At 39.8% G+C, this 12,655-nt stretch overlaps 1 protein-coding gene across 1 annotated transcript in view; it reads left to right on the top strand.

Annotated features, from left to right (window-relative positions):
• Positions 1 to 12,655, top strand: part of LOC126470607 (Hermansky-Pudlak syndrome 3 protein-like) — a 172,789-nt gene that overhangs the window by 107,084 nt on the left and 53,050 nt on the right. The window contains exon 11 of the mRNA XM_050098560.1: positions 12,117 to 12,340. Within this exon, the coding sequence (XP_049954517.1) occupies positions 12,117 to 12,340 (224 nt within the window). The remainder of the gene's footprint in view (positions 1 to 12,116; positions 12,341 to 12,655) is intronic.

Here is a 12,655-nt window from a genome sequence, read left to right as displayed (position 1 = left end):
CTGTTTTTCAGATGTATGTTGTGCTGCACACCCCTTTCTTTAATGTAGTTGGTTACATACTCCAGAGATCATATTAATGTGTGATATGTCAATCAAACAGAAATTGCACACATTTGTTACGAAAACATGTTTATATTACTGTATGCTCCGTATTTTCCTGTACACCTTGTGTAGTGCTTATAGTTGTTGGCTGGTGATGTATAGGTCACTGGTGCAGTTTCTGCCATCTGTGGTTATTTATTATTTGGCATTTGTAATTTCTGGAAGGTTCTGGGACTTACTCATGTAGAAATATTGTGATTTACTAGAACATTTTACAAATATATGAAAAGGAACACACTGCTTAGGCAGGCAGTTTAGCTGAATGTATACTTTCCTGTGTGATCTATAGGTGTGTTTTCAATGTGATGTTTTAGTTTCTCTTGACAACATTCCTCTCATAAGTGTTACTTGTTCCTGGATTCAACATCACATAGTTTGCAAAAGGAGCCAGGTCATCACTGACATCAACATTGCTATGGTTTGAATATGACTGTGCAAAAGTCATCGCCTTTACTAGCTGGACCCCAAACATAAACATTATATCCCCCTGTGGGCTGTATTGTAAAGGCATCAATGGATATGAAAGCATCAGTGATTCAGATGCATGTCAAGTGTCCATAAGTGTTTTCAGGAGACACTGGTCAGGGTTTGACGAAATGGTTAAAGAATTTCTACCATGTCACCAAATACAACAGGTGTATGACATGATGTGTCTTGCCAACACCTACTTTTTCTTGGACAGTGCAGCCCAAGTGTGGTTTGATAACAACAGGGAACAGCTCATGAGATGGGATAAATTACAGGCAGAAATCAAGAAAACATTTGGTGCCAACTAGCAGCTGGTCTGCAAATCCTTTATTGCAATGGGAGAACAGAGCTTAATGCCAGTCACACAGTGAACCTGAATGTGATGGAAGCTGATGAAATTTCACTCATAATGAATGGTGTGGCAGAAGGTATCGTATTAAGTGCTTTTTTTGAAGGATGTCATCACTTGACTAAGTGGTGCTAGCACATTGAGGCAATGCACTTTAAAAGGGTATATTGAAAGTTAGTCAGTTATTTTCATGTTCCATGGATCATTTTACACAATAAATTGTTAGGATGTGGACTGAGTCATTATTTGCATCACAAATTAATTGGTACATTTGGTTACATGCTGAACATTTCTAACGTGTCCTCTTTTTTAAGAAAAAAGATATACAGATGTGAGTTACTAATTCCTTCCCACCATCATTGACACACTACAATAATGGAAATTCTTCTATAGAACAGAAGGAGTTATTAAGGAGAAACTTTCTCAGTTTGCTTTCAAATTTTACTTTGCTGTCTGACAGAGATTTTATATTACTGGATAAGTAATCAAAAATTTTAGTTGCAGCATTGTGCACCCATTTTTGTGCCAAAGACAACCTTAATGTGGAGTAATGTGTGTAATTTTTCCTTCTAGTTTTATAATTATGTACATCATTATACCTTTTGAACTGTAGTAGATTATTTGCAACAGACTTCATGAGGGAATAAATATACAGGGCTATTACAAATGATTGAAGCGAGTTCATAAATTCACTGTAGCTCCATTCATTGACATTTGGTCACGACACACTACAGATACGTAGAAAAACTCATAAAGTTTTGTTCGGCTGAAGCCGCACTTCAGGTTTCTGCCGCCAGAACGCTCGAGAGCGCAGTGAGACAAAATGGCGACAGGAGCCGAGAAAGCGTATGTCGTGCTTGAAATGCACTCACATCAGTCAGTCTTAACTGTACAACGACACTTCAGGACGAAGTTCAACAAAGATCCACCAACTGCTAACTCCATTCGGCAATGGTATGCACAGTTTAAAGCTTCTGGATGCCTCTGTAAGGGGAAATCAACGGGTCGGCCTGCAGTGAGCGAAGAAACGGTTGAACGCGTGCGGGCAAGTTTCACGCATAGCCCGCGGAAGTCGACGAATAAAGCAAGCAGGGAGCTAAACGTACCACAGCCGACGGTTTGGAAAATCTTACGGAAAAGGCTAAAGCAGAAGCCTTACCATTTACAATTGCTACAAGTCCTGACACCCGATGACAAAGTCAAACGCTTTGAATTTTCGGCGCGGTTGCAGCAGCTCATGGAAGAGGATGCGTTCAGCGCGAAACTTGTTTTCAGTGATGAAGCAACATTTTTTCTCAATGGTGATGTGAACAGTCACAATGTGCGAATCTGGGCGGTAGAGAATCCTCACACATTCGTGCAGCAAATTCGCAATTCACCAAAAGTTAACGTGTTTTGTGCAATCTCACGGTTTAAAGTTTACGGCGCCTTTTTCTTCTGCGAAAAAAACGTTACAGGACACGTGTATCCAGACATGCTGGAAAATTTGCTCATGCCACAACTGGAGACCGACAGCGCCGACTTCATCTTTCAACAGGATGGTGCTCCACCGCACTTCCATCATGATGTTCAGCATTTCTTAAACAGGAGATTGGAAAACCGATGGATCGGTCGTGGTGGAGATCATGATCAGCGATTCATGTCATGACCTCCACGCTCTCCCTACTTAACCCCATGCGATTTCTTTCTGTGGGGTTATGTGAAAGATTCAGTGTTTAAACCTCCTCTACCAAGAAACGTGCCAGAACTGCGAGCTCGCATCAACGATGCTTTCGAACTCATTGATGGGGACATGCTGCGCCGAGTGTGGGAGGAACTTGATTATCGGCTTGATGTCTGCCGAATCACTAAAGGGGCACATATCAACATTTGTGAATGCCTAAAAGAACTTTTTGAGTTTTTGTATGTGTGTGCAAAGCATTGTGAAAATATCTCAAATAATAAAGTTATTGTAGAGCTGTGAAATCGCTTCAATCATTTGTAATAACCCTGTAGTGTGAAGCAGTAGTCAGGATGCACAATGTCTGCAAGATGATCATAGATCAGCATCGCATATTATTCTTACAGCACATTTTGGAGCAATGTAGACTTTCTTTCTTAAAGATGGAGTTATCCCACAACATTCTCTATATGACATTATTGAATCAAAATATGCAAAATGCATCAACTTACTGATTTCTCTCTCTTCAAGACTTGTAATGATTCCAAGTGCAAATGTGGCTGAACTAAGTTGTTTTAGGAGTACCAAAATGCACTTTTTCGAGTTTAAATTGTCATCAATATGGACATCTAAGATTTTTTAAGTTTACAGACTATTTATTGTTTCCTCACTATGTGTTACACTTATCATTGATGTAGTACCATTAGATGTGCAGAACTGAACATGTTGTGTCTTTTTAAAATTGAGAGTGAGACCATTCACAGGAAACCAATGAGACTTTTAAGACCTTTGTTTACCATTTCTTCTCATTCTGTATGTATGCTTGGATTACTAAAATGTAGACTTTCACAGCCGGAAATATCATGTACATTATAATTATCCGGGCTGTTATGCCGTGGTCGGTTGATGAATTCTGTGTCGATTCCCAACATTTCGTCACCGACTGAGGGAGACATCTTCAAGGGGGTCTGTAGCTCAATGGAAGGTCCAACACACCCACTGGCTCGCTACTGACTACCGCTAAATTTCGTGTCCGCGCACTCCCACGCCACGGCGTGACGTCACGTGTTTTGAAAACGTCAGTGCAATTGGCCGCTGTCTGTCGCCGTCGATCGACGGCGATGCACAGCGGCCAATTGCACTGACGTTTTCAAAACACGTGACGTCACGCCGCGGCGTGGGAGTGCGCGGACACGGAATTTAGTGGCAGTCAGTAGCGAGCCAGTGGGTGTGTTGAACCTTCCATTGAGCTACAGACCCCCTTGAAGATGTCTCCCTCAGTCGGAGACGAAACGTTGGGAATCAACACAGAATTCATCAGCCGACCACGGCATAACAGCCTGGATAATTATAATGGATATGCTTGGATTGATTACAATACTATTGTCATCCACAAAGAGAACTAATTCTGTTGTTGAACATTAGACAGAAGATCATTTATGCCTATGAGGAGCAACAGTGGACCTAAGATATAGCCTTGGGGAACCCCATACATGATTTCTCCCCCAGTCAGAATTATGTCCCCAGACTATATTGGTTGAATTACTAAGTACAACTTTCTGCAGTCTTTTGGTTAGATATGACATTATCCATTGGTTGGCTGTACCATCAATCCGATAAAACTTCATTTTATCTAGAAGAATACCATAATTCATACATTCAGATGCCTTAGGTTGCTGAAAATACCAGTCAGCATTATTTTATTATTTAATGCTTGTAAAATTGGTGAGTGAACATGTAAATGACATTCTCAGTAGAGACCCTTCTGAAATTCAAACTGTGATTTGCTGAGGATGTTGCTAAGCTGAGATACTATTCTAGAGTACAACATGTTCAACAGAATCATGTATGTTGTACAGCTGGCAAGGCCATCAGGACATCACATCACTAAAATGTCAAATAGTAGGAGAAGAAATATGAGGGGATAATGTCTTGACATCAAACACGAATAGTTGCAGTGAATCCAGCCAGGTGTAAGTTGCATAGCTAACTTGAGAAGTGTTTTCTTGATCATTGACACCAATCTCAACAAGGCAAACCAACATAGAGGAATGGAGTCAGAAACATGGACTAAGGCCATGACTATCAAACAACATATGAGGTTATGGACAACACAAATACCGTGGGATCCCTTACTGGTTTGATCACCATGTACATGGATCCATTGTACAACCCCTGTAAAGAAAGAAGAAGAGTGCTTGATGACTATTACACCATAAAATATCGAACAACAGGGCAACTCAATGCACACTAGGCAACTGCATATGACTACTGCTGATCTGTGGAATGAAGCTCATCACCATATCCTGAACAAGGCCATTCTCCAACCCACAGCAGTCATTCCCTGTCACCACACAGTGGTTCTAATTACTCAACCAGTTGCTGAAGTCAGGAAAACTGAACAAGACCACCCCAGATCAAAATCCACCATTACAGTGGTTGCAATGATGTTGCCAAATCACTTTGCTGTCCTCATCAACAACCTACTGGCCCTGGCAGTAGTTGACTCTTAAGGTATCATTTTGTGTCATATTGAATGCTTCTGTTGCCAGCTCAAGAAAGAATTACATTGTGAGATTCAAATGCCATTGTAATCAAAGCTACAAATGGAAAATACATTCAACCAACAGGAACCTGTGTTGTGAGAATAACTATCTATAACAGGACATAGCCCTTTGAATTTATTATTTCACCAGATTTCATAGATGATGTTATCCATGGATGGGGCTTGCAGCTCTCACAAGCAATTATAAACCATGGAAAATTGGAACTCCATCAATTTCAGACAGTTATGGTTTCTCTGGGTGATTGTCTAACTGAAGACAAGATGAATTCTAATCAGCAGTCAGAATGCTCAATTAAATTTTAAAATTTTAATAAAATGAAAAAAGTATGTGCATCACTCGAGCCATTTTTGAACTCGTGGTGTACCACCTGCTTCAACATCTTAGGGACGAGGCTTTGTAACTTAGATGGTGGTGATATTGTTTTCAGTAAAACATTTGAAGAACATCTAAAATACTTAACAACTATGCTGAAGTGTGTCCACAACACAGGTCTTTGCCTGAGTCACAGAAAGTGCCTCACTGTCATCCAACAAAAATAAAAATATTTACATGCCTAGTTAAAGGAAACCGATTCTGTTCCTATCTAGATAAAGTAAGAGCCATAACTGATACCCAATTCCCTAGGACATTTGTGATGTGAGAGGCTTCCTTGCAGTGTGCTGCTACTACATAGACTTCATAAAGGATTTCATTTGCAAGGCATGGCCAGTACAAACACAGATGTAGGTTGACACCAGATTTTCTTGGAATAAGGAGCAAGAAAGATCTGTCTGCATCCTTAAGGAGGGGGCAGATGCCACCTTCATGGCTCCTCTCTTTTTTGACAATATTGCTGAAATGGAACTACACAATGATAATAGTGATTGTGGGACACATGAAAATTCAGGAAGGCACTGAAAGAGTGATTGCTGATGCCTCCAGTGTACTGTAAGTACTCTAAAACTGAGAAAGAGTGCCTAGTTGTTGTTTTAGGCAATCAGCAAGTTCTGATCCTTATTATATGGCAAACACTGTTCTGTCTGACCATTATTTGTATGTAAGTTGACAAAACTGTAGTATCAATCAGTACGTTTGGCAAGATTGGCACTGACACTTCAGGAATACGACATCACAGTAGTATAAAAAAAGGATGCAAACGCAAAGGTGCTAAATCCCATTGGCCAAATCCATTGGAGGCATTAAAGAAGGAAGAAGCTGTCAAAGAAGAATTCAGAATGATACATGGCACATTGTATAAGAGGAATTCTGAGTCAGTGGAATGTGCACTGTGTACACTGCCTGTCCAAAAAGTTCTGAGACTGATTTCATTCCTGATGTACAAGCAACATCAGTATAGTGGCAGCTTGAACTAACAACAGATGTGCATTCGACCAGTCAGTTGTGAGCAGGCAGTGTTAAGTAGTGGACATGCAGGTGTGGCATATCACACTGGAGCGACAACTCTGAATCAAGTGTTCAAGACAATGCGTAGAATGTTTTCAGAAGAGATGAATGTGTGCAAAGTTTGCTCCACACACCTTGGCTCACGAACAAAATCAGAGATACACAGACGCCAGCCACGATGTGATTGAAATGAAAACCATGGACACTTCTGTTGTGGAAAAGCTCATGATGAGTGATGAGACTTGATGTTACCAATACAAACCTACCACAATATGACAAAGTGCAGAAATTCTCATGAAGAGCTAACTTGTTGATGACATAACCAAATTGAAGCAAGTGTGATGTGTGAGTTAAATAACATCCTAAAGGAAGGCTTTTCTGACAGTTTCAAATGGTTTTATGAATGTTTTGTGCATTGTACTCAAGTGAGGGGAGACTATGTAGAATACCTGAACCATTAAAACCACAGTCTTAACAATCTTAGATTTTCTCTATCTTTTTTTAATTTATTTATTTATTTATTTATTTATTTTTTATTCAGTCTCTAAATGTTTTGGACTGGTGGGGAAATGGTTGCCGGTCATCTGAGCTCATTTATGATGCACCATACTGAAGTATTTTCACAGTGCTTTGGCATCAGGTCATCTGAGATTTGTGAAGAGCCTTGATTGAATTATAAACAGATATCATTGGCCCGGACTGCAGCAATCTGTCAAACGTTATGTAGAAAGCTACTATAGGGAATGTTAGCGACAGAAGCGTGTGCTTCAATTACCCCAGGCTATCTGGTAGCAGTTCTTCCTGCAACTGTTCCATGCAACTGTATTAGAAAGTATCTCTGTGCAGGTTTTCCATATCAACAAATGTGAATAAATAGGTAGGACTGATGGTCTCCTTTCTTCAGTCACATCCTCTATACTGACTGCTGGAGCCACAGAAACTGCCAAGTTTTTTTAACCATGAAGCATCACTTATAATAATCTTTGTTTGTAGAAAAGTGTTTCAGTTAAGACTGTGGTCACACAAAAACAGTTGCATTATTTTTAAAGCAGTCCAAACCATTCTGAGAAATTCATTCTCTCAGGTACTTTTGGTCATGTAGCATGAATTTTCAGCAAATTTTCTCATAGTTATTTTTTCTAGTAAAATGTGCCATACTCTTTCTTCATCATAACATCATACATGTTTAATCGTCAACAGTTGACTATCATACTGTGCATTTTTTCGGAATTTTCATCTATGATTGCAGTTTTGGGGTATCCTTCACATGGATAATCTTCCAGGGAAGTTTGACCACAGTTGATCACAGCCCACCTTCTCATAATTGATGATAATCTACATCTACACACATGTTTCACAAGCCATTACAGGAAGCATGGTGGAGGATGCCTTGTATCATTCCCTTTCTGGTTCATCTCACAAACAGTGTGTGGGAAAAATGACTGACCACATGCTGCTGTACAAGTGCTGATTTCTCTTATCTTTTCTTCATTGTATGTGCATGAGATGTATGTTGGCGGCAGCGGAATTGTTCTGCAATCTGTTGAAAATGTTGGTTCTCTAAAATTTCTCAAAAGTGTTTTATAGAAGGAATTTCTTCCAGCCACCAGGGATTCCCATTTGAGTTCACAGAGCATTTCTGTAACACACTCATGTTTATAGAACCTGCCAGTATGAAATTTAGCGACACACTTCTGGATTGCTTTGATGTCATCTTTTAATCACACCTAGTGGAAACAGAATTCTTATAAACCTTCAGTAACATTGGATGTATATCCTTAGGTAATACAATGCCCAAAAGAATGAATATTTAATTAGTGTGATGTTCTGGTTTATCCATTTGAACAAATTGTACACACAACAACTTATTTATGAAGCTGTATAAAGAGAGCACATTCCCAGATCATGTTGACAGTCACTGTGTGAACCATGGAAACAAAACCAAAATGTTGATATTAATGCCATCTCTATGCCAGGCTGAGAACTTTTCAACTTGTTCCCATATTATATAGAAATCTAATTTCTTGGATATAATGTGTTCATTAACTTTATCAGATGCCATGGATAGGTTGTTAACTTGTACTTTTATGAAGACATTATCCATCACATACTACTATTTTGACAACCCCCCATCCACACACACACACACACACACACACACACACACACACAGAGAGAGAGAGAGAGAGAGAGAGAGAGAGAGAGAGAGAGAGAGAGAGAGAGAGTTAAATTGTCCTGGCCTACTAAATTGTACCAGAACCGCAGCTCACGTGCTGTGAGGGGTTGTGTGTGGTGGAGTTGGTGAGAGGAGAAAGGATGCAGGATGGGAGTGAGGGGTGGAGAGAAGGGTGGTTCATAGCTGAGAGGGAGAGGCAAGAAGGGGTCGAGATAGGAGTGTGGCACCTGTGAGCACACCTACTTGAGCAAATGGAGTTTTGCACAACACACAAGGAAGTATAGGTTTGTATTAGAAGGGGGAGAGGGACTGCGAAGAGGAGAGCATGAGTGTAGAGTGAGTAAAGTGAAATGCATGAGCACAGGTTTGAAGGTGGGTACCAACCATGAACTAGCAGAGATTGGAGCAGGAGGATTTTTCAGCACATAGTTGTAAGAAGCTGGTATTTGGTTTGTGGGGGCAGGGGTGGGGGGAAATCGGATGGTACAGGATGTGAAGAATCCATTGAAGTTCCATTTATGTTGCTTAGCACTGTGTTCTGCCACTTATTAGCTAACTGTGCTTCTGGCTACAGTTTGTTGGTGGCCATTTATTTGACTGGACAGCCAGTTAGTGGTCATGCCTTCATAAGTCATATGCAAAATTTACGGCAGAGCTGTTATATGACAGCTGCTGTCAAAAGTAGGCCCTCATGGGCAGTATGTGCCTCTTGCTTGACTGGAATGGGATGTGTTGTGTGGATGAGAAAGATTGGTCTTTTACCATGTCTTCCACAATGTCAATGTGGCCAGGGGTGGGAGTAGGTGTGGTATAAGGATGGATTGGATTATTTTGTAGATTAGGTGAGTGGCGGAATACTACATTGGATTGGGTGGAAAGGATTGTGGATAGGATGATCATCATTTTTATGTGTGATGATAAGTATCCTTCTGGCACCTAGACCCATTAATAACACACCATACAAGGAGACACAGGAAAGGGAATCATGTTACATACTAATTTTACATAATGTGTGCTATGTCATCTAAACCTCTGACCAGTGTAGTTGTAACAGACAACTATTATTAATAAGTATTGTTGTTATAGACCATATGGGAATACTTGGAAGTAAATACTGAGTGTTTGGCCTTGCCCCTCCGAAAGCAAGGATTTCTTTTCCAGAATTTAAATGCAGAGAGAGAGAGAGAGAGAGAGAAACTAGTGTGAGGTTATGCCAGAGGATGAGGAAAGAAATAATCTACACATTTAAAACATAAAGTTACATTTGTCACTGACCATATGTTGTTAAGGTTCTGCACATGATTTGGAGTTATACAGGGTGATTCAAAAAGAATACCACAACTTTAAAAGTGTGTATTTAATGAAAGAAACATAATATAACCTTCTGTTATACATCATTACAAAGAGTATTTAAAAAGGTTTTTTTTCACTCAAAAACAAGTTCAGAGATGTTCAATATGGCCCCCTCCAGACACTCGAGCAATATCAACCCGATACTCCAACTCGTTCCACACTCTCTGTAGCGTATCAGGCGTAACAGTTTGGATAGCTGCTGTTATTTCTCGTTTCAAATCATCAATGGTGGCTGGGAGAGGTGGCCGAAACACCATATCCTTAACATACCCCCATAAGAAAAAATCGCAGGGGGTAAGATCAGGGCTTCTTGGAGGCCAGTGATGAAGTTCTCTGTCACGGGCTGCCTGGCGGCCGATCCATCGCCTCGGGTAGTTGACGTTCAGGTAGTTACGGACAGATAAGTGCCAATGTGGTGCCACTCCATCCTGCTGAAATATGAATTGTTGTGCTTCTTGTTCGAGCTGAGGGAACAGCCAATTCTCTAACATCTCCAGATACTGTAGTCCAGTTACAGTAGCACCTTCGAAGAAAGGTGATGCTGACGCCTAGTCAACAGCGCCTAAAGCGAACAAATGTACAACTAAATGAAACTTTATAGCTCCCTTAATTCACCGACAGATAGTGCTTAGCTCTGCCTTTTGTCGTTGCAGAGTTTTAAATTCCTAAAGTTGTGGTATTCTTTTTGAATCACCCTGTATGATGTTGAGAAAAATTAATACACTAATAGAAAGTCCTTTGCCAAATACAAACAATGGGATTAGTAAAGACAAACACTCAATGTACATGGGAAACAAGTTAGAGGTAGGCATGTGAACAAGAAATTGAAAATTGTAGTACAGGATCCAAATGTATATTGTTTTTGAGTGAGCCTGCAGGTGCCCATTACACACACACACACACACACACACACACACACACACACACACACACACACACACGAGAGAGAGAGAGAGAGAGAGAGAGAGAGAGAGAGAGAGAGAGCATGAGTGAGGGTTGCATTGAAAAGCACACTTGCAAGATATCAGCTGCAGTGTGACAGAATGAGTGACAACTGGCATTTGCACGTGTTTAAAAGATGCGCATCCAGAAGGTCATAACTGCATTCTATCAGAATTATGGCCCAAATTTTTACATGGGATCGATTTCTGAGGCTGATATCTTGCAAGTGTACTTTTTTCTCCATAAAATATGATGATGATGTTTCCTTGGAAGCACTATTTGATTACCAGCATCTACATCTGTATCCATGTGATTTTGATTATGAGAAAAGCCACTTAAGTCCCTGTGTCAGAGATACACGCAAAATATAACAAAAGGTGGAAGTAGATTGAGGATGCATCAACTGACATTCAAATTCTTACATTCTAATAATGAGCTGGAATAAATCAGCTGTGTAATGTAATATGCTGTTAACCAGGGTGCAAGTAGATAAGTAATACACAACATTTTATGGTATTGAGCCACATGCAGAATTACTTCAATATAAGTGAGCAAAACACACATCTTTGGCAGAGGTGAACTTATCTGACTAATAATAATAGCTAAATATTTGCTAAAATGCAGGGGCCAAACAGCTATTGAATGTTAGTTTGTAATTGATGCAGTATGAAGTAATTCTGCATGTCTTGTTGGCAAAAGCCTAATAACAATAGACCTGCAGTTTCCTATAGTCATTTATAATAATAATAATCATCATCATTATCATCATCATCATCATCATCATCATCCTGGCACTTATAATCATTTTTATGGAAGGTTTCAGTCGCTAAAGGACTATTCCATAATGCTGCTTTCTATGATAGTTTAAGACTTTGTGAAAAAATGCTCAAAAGATTCAATTGATGGGATATTACATCCCCCCCCCCCCCCCCCCCCCCCCCAATCTGGCCTCCTCTCAAACTTCCCACAAAAAGGATAGTTATATGACAGATTACTGGCAGATCATAAATAAATGAATGTTGTATAAAGTGTGGACATGTATGATACATAGCCGTTGTTTATGTGTAAAATTTCAATTACTGTATTTTGTAATAGTCATCTTTTCTTTTTTTTCAGCTGAAAGCATTGATGAAATATTTGAAGACCAGTTTATTATTCATGCATCATGATTCAGACAGCTCATTTAATCCATCCATCCAAGATTTTACAAATACTTTACTGGATCTGTTTGAGAAGTATAGTCCATCTGAAGTTTCTACACTTGTCCTTCATTCTGCTCTGTTGAGAGAGTATGCTACTGACAGGGTTCTGAATGTAATGAAAAAACAGCTATCTGTCAGGTAGTTTGATTTAAGCCAAATCTTTGTATTGCACATAGCTTTCTCTCTCTCTCTCTCTCTCTCTCTCTCTATCTCTCTCTCATGTGTGTGTGTGTGTGTGTGTGTGTGTGTGTGTGTGTGTGTGTACAAGTAAAGTTAAATCCTTCCAAAAAGGTATATTTTATTATATTTACTAATTTAATTTGTGTTTGTGTATATGCTCTTTTGGGGAGAGGGAAGGGGGAGGAAACTATGATAAAGATGGATACAAATGTGCCATACAAATTTTTATAGGATTAAAGAAGAGAAGCAAACATTTTTCCACTTGCATGTTAA

Source organism: Schistocerca serialis, chromosome 3 (assembly GCF_023864345.2).
Source record: "Schistocerca serialis cubense isolate TAMUIC-IGC-003099 chromosome 3, iqSchSeri2.2, whole genome shotgun sequence".
Classification (NCBI taxonomy): domain Eukaryota; kingdom Metazoa; phylum Arthropoda; class Insecta; order Orthoptera; family Acrididae; genus Schistocerca; species Schistocerca serialis.
Note: the sequence above shows the minus strand (reverse complement) of the source record. Positions and strands in the feature narration are given on the sequence as shown.